The 15,870-nt window shown below is 32.0% G+C and overlaps 2 protein-coding genes across 20 annotated transcripts in view; both read left to right on the forward strand.

The window, feature by feature from the left end:
- The first annotated feature begins 941 nt into the window (after nt 1–941).
- Nucleotides 942–5,597, forward strand: Arp1 (Actin-related protein 1). 2 transcript variants are annotated; one of them, XM_083033911.1, is made up of 8 exons: nt 942–1,039; nt 1,194–1,459; nt 1,809–1,873; nt 2,301–2,627; nt 2,923–3,232; nt 3,337–3,510; nt 3,607–3,669; nt 3,788–5,597. In XM_083033911.1, exons 2-8 carry the CDS (start codon nt 1,412–1,414, stop codon nt 3,929–3,931), a joined length of 1,131 nt encoding a protein of 376 aa, XP_082890037.1. In that variant the 5' UTR covers nt 942–1,039; nt 1,194–1,411; the 3' UTR covers nt 3,932–5,597. The 2 variants fall into 2 exon arrangements, with proteins under 2 accessions (XP_082890037.1, XP_082890038.1); XM_083033912.1 differs by lacking the exon at nt 942–1,039 and having other exon boundaries at nt 1,193–1,459.
- An 822-nt stretch (nt 5,598–6,419) lies between these two features.
- The window catches only part of Liprin-alpha (PTPRF interacting protein alpha), a 35,658-nt gene continuing 26,207 nt past the window's right edge, over nt 6,420–15,870 (forward strand). For 13 of the 18 annotated variants that reach the window (XM_083035102.1, XM_083035098.1, XM_083035108.1 and 10 more), the window contains exon 1: nt 6,420–9,012. In XM_083035102.1, the coding sequence (XP_082891228.1) occupies nt 8,764–9,012 (249 nt within the window). In that variant the 5' untranslated portion in view covers nt 6,420–8,763. The remainder of the gene's footprint in view (nt 9,013–15,870) is intronic. The other 5 variants (XM_083035095.1, XM_083035097.1, XM_083035096.1 and 2 more) reach the window with 5 other exon arrangements.

The raw sequence follows: 15,870 nt of genomic DNA on the forward strand, positions 1-15,870 counted from the left end.
GATAATATACTATATAAATACATGTGTGTAAATTTGCAATCGGTAAAATATAAAAACATTGTAATATAGCTAGAATTAATAATAAATACTAACAATTAAACAAAAATAATAATTTTTATGATTGCGCACATATTCTCTCGCTAATTTAGCAATCATTTCTTTAAAATCATTTTTGAAATGAAATTATGGTCTCTATGTAAACACAATAATAAATACAATAAAGTATTGCTATTTATACACTTTGATTGAAATAATAAAAAACGATGATTCTTTTTACATTATAAAGTTTATTGGCTTATATACGTTTTGAATATAGTCGCATGACGGAATTAATTAACCGATGTCAATCTGTCAATTATATTTTATAGTCAATTATCCCCATGTTCCGATATTACTGTGCCAGTACTGAAAATATATAATATACGTAACGTAAACTATAGCTTTTCAGTACTGGCAGTGTATATCGGAACATGCCCTATATTGACTATAGATACAGGTTATGTTTGGATAAAATAGGCAGAGCATTAGCTGCCAATATATTATCTTCTTTGAACAAAATTGCATTCCGTTTGTGTCTATCTCTAAACTTTCCCTTGCCAATATCGGCAACTAATATACTTTGTCTCTGTATTTTATATCTGATAACAACCAAAAAAATATCGATATTTAGCAGGTTATGTGTTGGTGTGTCAAGTCCGTCTGTCTTTCTCTCTCTCTCTCTCTTTATATATATATATATATATATATATATATATATATATATATATATATATGTATGTATCTCTCTTATTTTTAAAAGGAAAGTAAAGGGACAAATGTACGTCTATTAGAAAAGGATAGCAATACCGGCTAAAATTATTCTTTTCATCTGGCGGATATTTTTTTTTTCCATTTACAGCGGAGATGTAATACGAGCTATCTATTCTTGCTATACAATATTTTTTATGATTATAGCCATCGACATAAAACTCGTTCCCTTTCAATATTAGATCTGCTCATTTTAGTACATTTTGCGTGCACTTTCTACAAAATTTCAAAAGTAAGCAAAAAACGAACCGATTTTACGTATAGAATTCATTGTATATGTACAACATAGAAATTTCGCGATATATCTAATCTAAATGTAATACCGAACAACTAATCCTAACCTACTCTAACCTAAATGCATAATCTTATGAAATTGTATTTTGTAGTTGGTACTCCTGCTCGCGACGAACTTCTCTCGAACGATACTCACTTCGCGGGATCGCTGATGACTCCCTTCAGACGTCTGCAGACGCCTTGCCCACTATTGCCCAGCTAACCCAGCTTGCCCTTGCCTCGATCAGTGGACAAGTATATGCTCGTAAGATTACGATCGTGACTTTTCGATTGAAATAAAGTCGCGTGAACGTTTCCGTTTCGTATTACCATGGAGCCATACGACGTAATTGTCAATCAGCCGGTGGTTATCGATAACGTAAGTGTCTGCCGTTCAATTTTTCTCGTATCCATGCCAGCGAAAGACAGTGAGAGAGAAAGAGAGAGAAAAAGCGATGTGTCAAATTTTATTGAGCAACGTTGTTCGACACATTGATAAAAATATCGTAATTTTCGTTTAAAAGAATGCGACATTTTTCGCTGTTTCTATTATTGTTTGCATTTATATTACATTTTGGTTTTGCAAACGAAATTGCTGTTGAAAATTATTATCGATATCATCAACAGTTGAATCGATAATGACATCAACGAGTCATACACGCAAACTTTTCCCAGTTTAGAATTGAAAGTGTTACTGTTATATACGCTCCTGTTTTTATTCTGTTCAGGGATCTGGTGTGATCAAGGCGGGGTTTGCGGGTGACCAGATACCAAAATGCAGATTTCCAAATTAGTAAATATCAAAGAGAACACAAGAATATATTAATTAACATTTAGGACAGTGCCTCTTATTTTCGATTGACTGAGAGATAGCCAGATAAGTTATTCTCTCTAATAACATGTATCTATTAAATACATGTTTCTATTATAAGAACACAATGTTTTTGTAGCAAAAAACGATAGTTTAAACATTTTAATTAATCACAATTTAAGGACTATGGCCATAATACATTTCCAGTTTGTGTAGAAAATGATATGCTTCATTGAATAATAAATTAAAACTTTTAACTCTGATATTCAACATTATTAAAATAACTTGTCATCTGTAAAAGAATTTTAGAATAAACTGTATCTTATTACTTTTAATTTATGCATTGAATAATATTGGCATATAAATATTATCGATTAGAGTAAATTTAACGCATAATTTCTTTCCTTAGTATTGGAAGGCCAAAACACGTACGTGTTATGGCTGGTGCTTTAGAGGGAGATCTGTTTGTGGGTCCAATAGCGGAGGAGCATCGTGGCCTTTTATCCCTTCGATATCCAATGGAACATGGCATAGTCACAGATTGGAATGATATGGAACGTATTTGGTCCTATGTTTATAGTAAAGATCAATTAGCTACATTCAGCGAGGAGCATCCTGTCTTACTTACGGAAGCACCTTTAAATCCAAGGAAGAATCGTGAGAAGGCAGCTGAAATATTTTTTGAAACGTTTAATGTTCCAGCTTTATTTGTTTCTATGCAAGCTGTACTTAGTTTGTAAGTAACCTTTTACAATGAGTAGAACAAATAGTTTATAAGTAATTTCTTTTAAATTATATAATCTTGTAATTACACAATTATATTTCTGACAATCAAAAGATTTTTTTTTTTTTTTTTTTTATTATACAATAGTTATGATCTTTTTTTACTAGTATTTTTACTCTTATTTACTAGTATTGATTTACTGGTATTAATTTATTAGTATTGATTCTCTTTTAAGTTAATTTTAAGATTTTTAGCAAATATAACAAGAGAGAGTTTATATCATATCTTTTATTATTTATCAATACAGATATGCAACAGGAAGAACCACGGGAGTAGTTTTAGATGCTGGCGATGGTGTTACACACGCTGTACCTATTTATGAAGGTTTCGCAATGCCTCATAGTATAATGCGAGTTGATATAGCAGGACGTGATGTTACAAGGCATCTTAGATTACTTTTACGCAAGGAAGGTATTAATTTCAAGACTACAGCGGAATTTGAAATTGTCAGAATAATTAAAGAGCGAGCGTGCTACCTTGCTAGCAATCCTCAAAAGGAAGAAACAATAGAAACAGAGAAGTTTCAATATGTATTACCTGATGGCAGTCACTTGGAGGTAATAATATCGGTCAAAAAGCTACCATTTAATTATACGGAATAAAATATATGATATTACTTTAAATGCAAGTATTCTCACCTGTAAAATCATATTTAATATAGATTGGTCCGGCACGATTTAGAGCTCCTGAAGTGTTGTTTAGACCAGATCTGATAGGGGAAGAGTGTGAAGGCCTTCATGAAGTATTAACATACTCCATTCAGAAGTCCGATTTGGATTTGAGGAAAGTTTTATTCCAAAATATTGTACTATCGGGAGGATCAACATTATTTCGTGTAAGCAAAAAAATTTCATATTCTCAATTTTATTGTATGTATATTTTGCAAAGAGACTTTCTTATAATAATATAACAAAATTTTTTCACATCTTAGGGTTTTGGTGACAGATTATTGTCAGAGATTCGTAGGATGTCACCAAAGGATATTAAAATAAGGGTAAGGAAACAAAAAGTAAAATAAAGAGTGAAAATAAGATAAATTTCAAATAAATGTAAAATTCAGAGTACATTTATAGTATTATATAGATGTGTGATATATATTTCTGATACAACAGATATCTGCACCTCAAGAACGATTGTATAGTACTTGGATTGGTGGTTCCATTTTGGCTTCTTTAGACACTTTCAAAAAAATGTGGGTGAGTAAAAGAGAATTTGATGAAGATGGTATACGGGCTATTCACCGTAAGACATTTTGAATTTAATTTAGAGAACCTCTCGAGAGAGTGTTATATATCGCGAATACGTTTATTATATCACAATACGAAATAATGGCACACTCGGCACAATAACAAAATATATCGCCGGCAAACATATTCTTAATTATTTATTTAGATAATCGCACGCGCGCGTTCATATACTTTCTACCATATTTCAAGAGATTATTATTTCTGCATTCCTAAACATATTTTTAAGACTTCTGATGGAGTCTTTATTGTTGTTATTTGAGTTATACCTTATGAATCAATGTCATATTGAATTATGAAGTCAGAGATTATGAATTTTTCTCTTGCAAAATACGTAGAAATAATTTTTTTTTAAATTAGTTTTTTTTGGTATATCACTTTGTGTGTGACATACATTGTGTTTAATATACATTAGTAAAGTATTTTTTTATTTGTACATTTGTACAAATAATAGCTATAAAACTTGATTAATTGTCATAAAGTTTATTTTTCTTGGAAATATAACACGCATGTAAATGAATTCTATGCATTTTTAATGCAGAATAATAAAAAATATTTTGCCAATTTATATCAAGTTTGAGTAGTGGTATAAAAAAAATTTCTTTTACATATTTTGCAAGAATAAAAATTTGTAGAATTTATTGACTCTGACATAATTTAATAGCTGCAATGAGAAAATGGGAACTTTTAAGGCCAGTTATAATATGAAAGCAGTTTGTAATGTCAATATAACTTTATTTTGATAGCAAATATATACATGGTGATTTTGATATATAATTAGATATACATTGGATATTTCTGCAGACTGCAAGACACAATGCAAAAAAACATAAAAACAAGCATATTAATATCATTTATAGAAATGTAAATAATATCTTTTGGAATCAAATGAATTAAGGTCAAACGTAAAATCTTAAATTTTTTATTTAAAAATAATTAACATTTTTTATATTTAGCTGTGTTCAGTACTGTCATATTGTATGTTGTCTTGTACAATTCTTATTTAAAAAAAGTGCTACATTTCATCGATTTAATATAAAGAAACAAAATATTCTGTAATTTTCATGTGCAGCAACATTTATGCAAAGCATTTGTAAATATGTATGCTTTTCCTAAAATAAATCTATATAGTCTTTATAAATGTGCATATGGGTAAAATATAGATTTTTACAACTGTATTGTCACATTGAGATTTGTAGTTTTACATTTTACATTAAGTAATTGTTTCCAACGTATTTTGTATCACATATAAACTATTGATTTTTGAAATGTATTAAATGCTGAAGGAACATTTAGGATACTCTTTATTTATATAATGTATTTTAGCTGTGATAAGAAAAAAAGAATAGGTAGTAGACAACTTGTCAGAAAATTTATTAACATTTTCATTATTGCACAAGAAAGCAAGATTATTATATTGGAAAATAATAAGTAGCAATATGCAATTAAATCAGATTTAATCATATAATTATTTGTTATGTATGATGTATAATGTATGTATCTGTACTATTCTCTATTCTCAGAAAAGGAATATCACAAGCATCAAAAAACTTGTTGACAATTATTACATTATAATATATCGTATATAACAAAAAATAAAATACGAAATGCTACAGTGTAAAAAAATGCAATGTTTAGAAAATGTTTCAATATTTTATTAAAGAAGATTTGTGCAATATATCTATATTAAAATTAATGTAATAAGCATTTGTACCATTTTTAATTATTTAACAAATGTATTTTTATTTAAATAATAAATAATTGTACGGTTTACAAAATACACGTAAAATAATCATTAAATGAGCCGATCGTAATCGTGCTGATTTTATATCTTTGTTAAAACTATAAATTAATATTTAATATATTCTACCATTATATAATATATTACAATATATTATACAATATATTATATAAAAGAGTGATATTAGAATATAAAAAAAATACAAAATTGAATTTTGGAATACGCAATTTAGCATTTTATGTTCAATTTGTACGCGAGTTATCCGAGCATATTGATTGGCTACTATTGCAGGAAATTTTTGGAAACTTAGAAATTCTCTATCTGATGGCCAATCGATATATGTTTGACAAACTCAAAACAAATGAATTATTTTAAGAATAGATCAATCAAGTTCGAGATTTGTACAGCGCTTATTTCATTATTTTTATTCCTCTATAGAAAATGTTTTAATAATAGTATTGTTTTTTTTTTGTCATGGTTAGTCCACAAGGTGCGACAACTTTCGATGATTCGTCGATCTTGACGCGCGTTCTATTAAGGCTGGTTTATAGAGGCCGTAAACTTTTTCCGTGACTGTAAATTTAAGGATTCAACCAATCGCGTTGCTTGATTCGGCAACGTGATTGGTTGAATCCTTAAATTTACGATTACGGAAAAAGTTTACGGCCTTTATAAACCAGCCTTTAGATTATTGGTCGCGAAAACGCGATCTTTGGCGGCGGCGGCGGCGGCGCCGTTCGGGCGGAGTCGGGCGCGCCTTCGGTGACGGCGACTGACGTCATGGCGCAAGATGGCCGCGGGTATCGGGAATGGTGTAGCGTAGACGAGGCTGGGCGGTAGAAACGAATCCCGGAGAATAGGTGTGTCGGTGTTTCGGCGTCGCGTGCGAGATAACACGCCGTCGGGATGATGCCCAGCCGCGTCGTCATCGTCGCCGCGGGCTGAATTTGGAGTTTCGGCGCCGCTCGCCAGCGCAGTGCTCCTCGTACGAATCGTACGTACAAATAGGCGCCGCGATTTCGCGTCCGGTCTCTTTCTCTCTCATTCTCTCTTTTCTCATTCTCTCGTTCCTCTCTCTTACCGCTTGGAATACAGATAATCAAATGTGTCACGAGATCTCTTCCCGGGTACACAGCGAAGAGATTCTCGGTCCCCTCTTCCGCGAATCTCTCTTGTCGTGTATATTTTCGCGAAGGAGACAGAGGACGGAGACGAGCTTTGCGAAGCTCGGCGATTAAAAAACGAAAAAAGAGCTAGGAGTGAAAATCGGAGCATAGAGATCGACGTTTGCCGAAAGATCTGAAGGTGCGAGGACGAGGTGGCGCCGGCTTTCTTCCGGGCGATAATCACGCTTCGTGGGAGTCCCGAAAGCCCGATCGAAAATTGCGATACTGATTGTGAGCGAGATGTGCTGAGATAGAAGACGACCGTCGTTCTCTTTCTTTCTCTCTCTTCCCCCTTCTCCTCTCTCTCTCTCTCTCTCTCTCTCTCTCTCTCTCTCTCGTCGCGAGTGTTTCGTGAAATTGCCCGGGGTGCATTCAGTATTACTATTGCTCTTTTTAGTATTATTCCACTACTGTGATACTACTACCATCATCGTCTCATTAGCTTACTCTACCACTATTACTTATCTACACGTAGTGAAGAACGAAGTGCTTTGTCAAAACGGAGCAAATCAAATAGCAAAATATCAATCAAGCAGAAGAAGAGGTAGAGAGTGACAGAAATACTGTGTAAAAGAGAGAAGAAGACTGAAGAATGCTCTTCTGTGCGCTTCAAAAGACAAATAAGATCCATTTTAAAAGAATAAATTTGGAAATCGAAACAAGATTGGACAGAGATTCATAGTTGAGTATTTTGTGAAACGACAGAGATTTCTTCGAGAACGAATAATCGATCGCGAGAGCAAGATTGCGCCTTCGAGATTCGTTCACGAGAGTAAGAACAAGGATAAGAATGCGGACGTAAAAAGGAAGAAGTTATTCCCAGGTGACCGAATCTTTTTGAGAGATAAGAAAAGACGGCGATTCGCGATCAAAATGTGTCAATTGCGCTGTCAATCTATTTATCATGCTGCTAAATGCGAATTGAGGACTTGCTAAATTCAAATGAAGAAATGGATCGATTTTGCTGAATCTGGTACAGAGATACAAGTTTCCACATACTCGATCACAGGATATTATTGTGTCACTGAAACCCCCCGGAGGAAGGAGAAGGATATTTTCTGAAAGAGCACCTGTACAACTCTTCCAAATAGCTGGACATCTAATAAGGAAGGAAGGAAGGGGCCGATAAGATAAACGGCGGCCTTTGGATTTGACTGATTGCGCGCGCGAGCTCATTTCTCTCTCTCTCTCTCTCTCTCTCTCTCTCTCTCTCTCTCTCTCTCTCTCTCTCTCTCTCTCTCTCTCCCTCTCTCTCTCTCTCTCTCTCTCTCCTGCGTGACTAAAGTCGCGAGATCTAATGTCGTATACGCGATCGAGTCGAGGCAAATATACATACAAATAATGTATATGCGGTAAAGAGGAGGTATGCGAGTCTCCGTCACTCGCATAATCGGCAAAGTAAATGCGCGAACAACTTGGGAGTCGCGACGTGTAGCTGTCATCGAAGTCGAGGAAATGGTTCACGCGGAGAGAAGCGCAAGACGAGCAAAATGACCGAGTGAAGTGAGGAATCGGTCGGCTAGAGAAGGCGAGAGAAAGAGAGAGAGAAAGAGAGAAAAGGAGTGCGAAGAAGGGGCGGAAAGGGTCGAGGAGAAAGAGGGAGAAAAGCGCGAGAGGACGAGATAAGCGCGATCGGGAATATCGGGTCCAGAGAAGCGCGCGCAGGAGTGCACCCTGCCGGTTTCCGCTTCCTCGCCTATACCCTCTGTATCTGTCTCTCCTGCGCGCGCGTGCGTGTGTGTATTCGATTTGTGTGCGCGCGGTCTCGTGTGCCGTTTGACAGCACGTGCGCGCGCGCTCGCGCACGTGTGCGTGTATATATGTGCGATTCACCGGTGATTCTCTCGTAGATCCGGATGCGGGTGCGTGAGTAACAAGGAAAAAAAAATATAATAATTTTGACGAGAATAACGGCCACGCTGTGACAACGGCGCAAAATGTGGAACATGATGTGCGATGTGATGCCAACGATCGCGGAGGACAGCATGAGCCAGCGGAGCTCGCAATTCTCCGGCGAGGACGGAAACTTTGAGCAGTTGATGGTGCAAATGCTGGACGAGCGTGATAAGATGATGGAGTCGATGCGCGAGCATCAGGAACGGCTGCAGGAGATGGAGGCGCGGCTGGCGGAGGTTGAGAAGGAACGGGACGCCCTGAATCGACAGCTTAACGCGAATATTCCTCAGGTAAAAAAATTCCTACAATTTTTTATCTCTTTAACTCTTTACTCTTTATCAAATCGAACACGGCCGCGTAATGACTCGGCGTAACGCTCGCGTAAATACGAGATAGTGACGATTATATAGGTGCGTTCCGCTTCACACATTTGCGCGCATTTTCTATAGTAAACGTAACGTGTACTATAGGTAAATGCGCGCATATGCGTGAAACGGAACGTACCCTAAATCTAAACGTAAACAAAAGAAGCGATTCTTGGCGCGTCTTTTCAAACATATCGAATACCGCGGATAAAGATCTATAACTTGTTTTACTTATTGATATAGCATGTTACTCAAGCACGGTTAACTATTTATCAATAACTCCGATTATCGTCGCGGAATTTCATTTGTGAATTGCTCGTAGATTAATTGGACGGATCGTAATGAAATTCCAGACGAATCGGACACTTTGACGGTGCAATATTCGTAAGATCTTCCGGAGACTGCTTTTAATTGCGTTTATTAAAACGCGAGCGATCGTGGACTGGCAACCGTTCCGTAAACATTTACGTAACGATTATAACGTGTTGTACAAGTGATTTAACGCAAACTATATACTTGCTCGCGCGTTATCTTTGCAGTTGTCCAACTTTCCGTGAGATATGCACGTTACTAACACCGTAATTAACTCTTTGTTTAGTGCGTTTTACTTTACCGTTTAAACGCTCGCTCGTGCTCCTGTCTCTCCTCATACAACAAACATACATACATCTGCCATTACTCCCATTTTAATTTAGCTTTTTTTGAGAGAAGGAATTATTATTCACTCTCTCTCCTCTTTTCTCTCTCTCCCATCAAAGAAACAGCCGAGATGTCTCGGATTGTTTTTACCGAATCATTTCGCCGATAGGCCTAATAGTATCGTAATAAAAAAAAAAGTTACACTTTTTTTGATGATATATGATCGAAAGTTTATTAATTTTCTCCAACCAAGTTTGAGAGGTGCAAATAAATTGGTGACAAAACACGCATTATTTTTCATTGAATTTTATTAACTTTAATTTAACAGAATATACGTATACGTGCACGCATGTGTATATATATATATATGTATATATGTACGTATATTTTAAAATGTATTTTTTTTTTAATTGTATCCGTGCATTCAACGATTCTTTTTTCTGTAATACTTGAGAAATATATTTTTTCTTTTGCGTCGCATGATTCATTCAACTGTTTCATGTTCGTAAACAAAAGGAATCATTCATCTTTGGCGGATTGGATATGTATGTATAAGAAATACATATCATTGCAATAGATATCGATATATAATGGATAATGCACGCGGTGGGGGGCATACAACAAAATTAATATCAAGGAGAAATTAACTCCCAATTTTGAATGTCTAAACGAAATTGGATGTTGATCACTTTATATTTAATTACTCACGAAAATTTTTCCTAGACTTTTACATTTTTTAAAAAATTATTCTAATATATTGGTTCTAATCCGAAAATAATTCTTCGCGAGTAGAGAGATTCATTTAAATATAATAAGTGTATAACTGTAGTAGAGCGGCAAGTATACTATACAAATATTTATAATTGATAAAAAGCGAGATGTTTTTTGCAAAGAAAACGTTTGTGCGAAGCTATTTATACGCAAAGAAATATATACGACATGCGTATATGTATATTCACCAATTTTTTATCGTGTCTTTTTTCACTCAATGATGCAAATCTTTTGTCGTCTAGGAAGTTCCTCGATGGCGACATGTTTTTTATATACATATATGTATACCTCGTAGCCCAGAGGAAACGGCAGTTGCAAAATCTCATAGACGCATCGTATAGCATTATCCCGAATATAGAGAGTGCTCTTCCGAGAATATAACATTTTTCTCTCATTTTTTTCCACGACATTTTATTTCTTAGTATTTTATACACACGTTTTTGATGTAGTAAATGTGAAAATGATTGAATAGAAGTAACGGGAGATTTTATCGCAGCCTCTTTCAATTTAACATTACATATATGTATATAATTGAGAAAAACACGGATGTTTTCAGAGATAACGAATTTGTTAGTGAGGTGACATTAAAAAATTATTTTGGGCTATATCTATTATTTGGTAATATTGCTCAAATTTTATTGTACCCATAAATTTTTATTAATTAATGATGACTAATAAAATTCCATTGGCAGGATTAATATGTTCCTAGGTACTTAATTATTGAAATATCTCAAACTCTCATCATAATTAGGGTACGCGTTTATATATACATAGATCGATCAATTAATCTATAATATACATATATTTTACTTTACCTGTATAGATTTTATACTATATATAAGCAAAATCTACATACGTTTATATGTATCTGTATTTATATTTTATCTATATAAGCATTTTTATGTATAAATACTTAAAAATCTATGACATTCTAAAAAAGAGAAAAAAATAATTTTTATATACATTTAAGTGTCAAATGTGAGATACAAATACAAATAATTTAAAGCAAACTAATGTATAGGTATAATGTATCATATATTTAGGCATACAACTTGTCATACCATTGCAATTTTAATTTTAACGATATATTCTTTGATAAACTTTGAATCAATTTTTTTTTAACGATAAATATAGGCCTTAATAGTTACCGAATTTAATAAATTAAAGAGCAAAATTTGCGAATTTAACTTTGTGACAACTAATTGATAAAATTACATTTTTCCAACACTTTTAAATAGACTTTTAATAGAATTTTAATTTAGGGCAAAGTTATTTAAAGATACGATTTTACATACATTAGATAATTTTGCATCAATATAATTTATTTACTTTAATTAATTTATAATATTTTGTAATATTCAATATAATATGTCTTTGAGTATGATATTAATTTCGTGGTTCTAAAATATCTAATATTTTATTTAAAAAAAAAAAAAGAGAAACTATAAATAATATCTTTAAACGTCCTTGCGTAGATTATATCATTTATGCGTGCACATGCGTGTCTGGTATCGATACATCCCCATCAGAAGAAGAACAGAAAGCAAATTATATCGATCCATTCGGTGAACGATTAGCTTTTACGTACCAGGATAATACATAACGGGTGTCTGAATAATGCGGAAGGTCAGAACGAAATTCGATTTTAATTTCAAGTGACACGCATCACATTTTCATTTAATGAAACGTATTTTGTTTTTGTTCGAAACCATTATTACAAAACTATGTATATGAATGGATTTCCTTCAAAAATATATATTATGACATTAATATATTTATAATTTAATTTATATAAATATATATATATATAAATTTTGTGTCAATGATATAAATTAAATTGTAAGTATATAAAATGTGACATAAATGTGTGTGTGTAATTATAGAGTATATAAGTATAGGTATTGCAAAATATTTTTGAAAATTTATCTAAAAAGAAATTATTAATATGCATATCAAACATACATAAAATAGATATATTATGATAGCGTAAAATATTTTTTAATATCAGTTTAAACGATTCATATTATTTATACATGTCTTTTGAGCTGATAATTTTTGTATTAGATTAAATTAATTTAAGCCCTTAATATGAATTAGGATGATTAAATGAAATTGAACCTTTAGCGTGGGATAGCGAGCGGGTTTGCACTGTAGGAATCAAGGTGATATCTTCAATTCTTAACTTTTATATCTTATTGTTAGTTAGATACTTGAAGCATGTAGTTTCAACGAGGAAATCGATGTCAGTTAGGAAAACATTATATAATTACACAAATTACGTAATTAAAGCGTGAATGTGTTTTTGTATAAAGATATTCTACCATGTCAATAGATATACATACATATATGTATGTCACATCACACTTGAATGAGACTGATTAGCATCGATTATACGGTTTTCTGTAAATGTCATAAACAACACAAGATATATGTTCAAAATATGTATATATAAGACATATACATACATAACACATATATAATACTGCAGATCGTATTGATCTTTTCATAGACCTGTTGCTCATCCGTTGAAACAGAAACGAGTTTAAAGGATTCGAGCAGTTAGCACGTCTCTACTTACTTAGCATATCGATACTGAAGAGTTTAGAACCTGATAATTAGGTAAAGAATAAGGAAGACTAAACAAACTAACTGAAGAAAGAATGAGATTAAAAAAAGAAAAAGACGCGTATCTTAATAATTTATAATGATTTTTATGAAAATCTTATCGTGCCCATCTATTGCGTTAATATGTTATTAGCGTTAGATGCATATACATATATACACGATATATATAAACTTTGATATTCGTTAAAGAAGAATAATAGAAAGAAAATAAGATTAAATACATATATCTCAAGACTTTCGATGATACTTTTTTTTATTCATAGATTCTTTGAAACTGCTTTTTTCGACAAAACTTTTTGAGATATACTTATAATTTTCGGGATTATTAATGATTAAGAATATATAAAGCTTTTAGCGAACTTCAAGGAAGAAAATAGATAATAAAATTAGATTCTTGAATCACAATTTTATATAAATTGACATTATTTTAATAGAATTTTAATTTAAAGCTTTAATTACGTATTATTATTTATAAATAAAATTTAAAATATTACATAATGATTTTCCTTGATTTTTTCCATTAAGAAAAAATATACACCATAAATCTAATGATTGAAAAAAACATGCTTTAAACTTTAAATGGTTTAAAACATTATTTTTCAAAATTATTCTGAAAAATTAATGTTGTAGGCTTTTATTGTAAAGTAAAGGAATAAGTAAAATTTATGTTTTGTTTTTCATCGATAACATAATTTGACATTTAATTATTTTTATTAGTAAACGTGTATACATATATGTAAAAAATATGTTGGATCAAGTTTTGAATACTTAACGGATATAGATTACTTTTCTCTGGAAAAGTGGAAAATATTTTCTAATCGGTGTTATGCGCGAATCATACATACATATTGTTTGCAAAGTTTGCGCTTATACCGGCTTGTACTAACATACAATTTGCGTAAGACGTGTTCGTATGTTAGTTGATATCTTTCTATGTCGAATCGAGAGCGGAACGTTTCATGTATCCCGTGACACTTGTGAAAAATTTTTTTTATATATGATTTTTTCACTTTAACGAGTATCTTTGTTTAATAGAAGACACACAATTTTAACCATAGGATTTGTGTTAAGCTAAACGTCATTTGGATCATTCAACATATTATTGCTCTAATCGTGACAAATTATTTAAGAAACTACCATTTATTATTGTTTTTAAATATAAAATTTCTGTAATCATTGAGAGAGAGAGAGAGAATTTCTTTATAGATTAAAACTAACTATTTAATTTGAATCACCAATCTTCTAACAATAACTCAAATAGTATATATATACAATTTTATTGTAATTAAACGTAATTAAATTTTATTTACAAAAGAGCGATATAATTGTTAAAAAGTTAAGTTTCAAAAAATGATAAAGAGATGTCAAGTCCATACATTATGTTGTAAAAAAGTTGTATAAAGAAGTGTTGTTTTTAATGTTGTATATCTTGTTGCTTAAATTTTATTTTACCAAAAATGATATTAGAAAATTGCGTCAATTTGATGAAAATAATATGCTGTTATGACAACGTTTAAACTGCTATAATGAATGTAGCAGCATTAAAAGTTTTTTTTATATATTTTTTTTACTTTTCAATTGATTTATTATACATGTTTATTAATATAATATAATATATCATGTTTTTAGACATTTTTTATTTGAAAATATATTGTATATGCGTTTTATAAGCTCTCTCTCTCTCTCTCTCTCTCTCTCTCACTTTACTTAACAATTTTATTAACATTATTTTCAAGTATATATTCAGGCGTATAATACTTTAGTAATTAGTATAATTTATTGAATATAATATTATATAATACATGAAGATTGTGCGTTGTGCCACATAATTTCCGACACGTTTTTTGCTCTCTTTCCGTGTTCACAACACAATTTTTGTCTTTTTATACTTTCGGTGACGAAAGAGCGGAAGCTTTCGCACGCGAGCAGCATTCTCGGACACGATCAATAATCACGTGCAATCCTTGGATATTCTTTCTTATTGCTGTCGCTGAAAGTCGCGAAAAATAGTTGAAAATTAATTATCTTCAAATATTTTAAGTATATGCGCGCACAAATGTTCGTGCATGCCTACGTGCGTGTGTGGTGTGTGTACATATGTAATATCGATTTTAAATTTCTACGATTTCTATCAGTTTTGAATAGATGCAAAACAACATTTTGCAATTTAAATTGTTTAAATGTTTAAAAGCAAGCTATATATCTTCTTAAACATTTTACATATTCTTATTCTCTTGTTTTCATAAGAAGACGGTTTGTTGATCGAAATGTCGCGAATAAATTTCATTTTAAGAGAATTGACCGACATTTATATGCTGAAGAAATAATAAAAGAAGTGAGAAATAAGAGAAATAAGAGAAGTTTGAGAAATATGTGCGATGGGATAATTGAAATTTTTAATGTAGAGTGGAAATTTTCCAAGAAAGGGCGTAATTCTGAATTGTTGAGTGCGGAATAGTATATGTATATAAATTAGATTTTCTCATTTTGAAAAATGTATGACTCCGTGCTTCATGATTCAGCTGATTATGATACTTTTGACGGTATTTTTTTATATGAAAGAAAAATTAAAAACTTGACTTTACGCCAGAATATCAAACGCAAAAATTGATAAACAAGTTTTAGTTTTTGCTCTATTTCGCTTAACAGTTAATCAAGGTGGTACAAAAGTTTTTATTTTCTATCGAGTTTTGTTTCAAATAAAATATATTATTGTTTAGGCTTCTTTAAAAAGAGGATTGAGAAAAA

Source organism: Prenolepis imparis, unplaced genomic scaffold (genome assembly GCF_030444845.1).
Source record: "Prenolepis imparis isolate NDT839.2.m4 unplaced genomic scaffold, iyPreImpa1.0 SCAF_3, whole genome shotgun sequence".
NCBI lineage: Eukaryota > Metazoa > Arthropoda > Insecta > Hymenoptera > Formicidae > Prenolepis > Prenolepis imparis.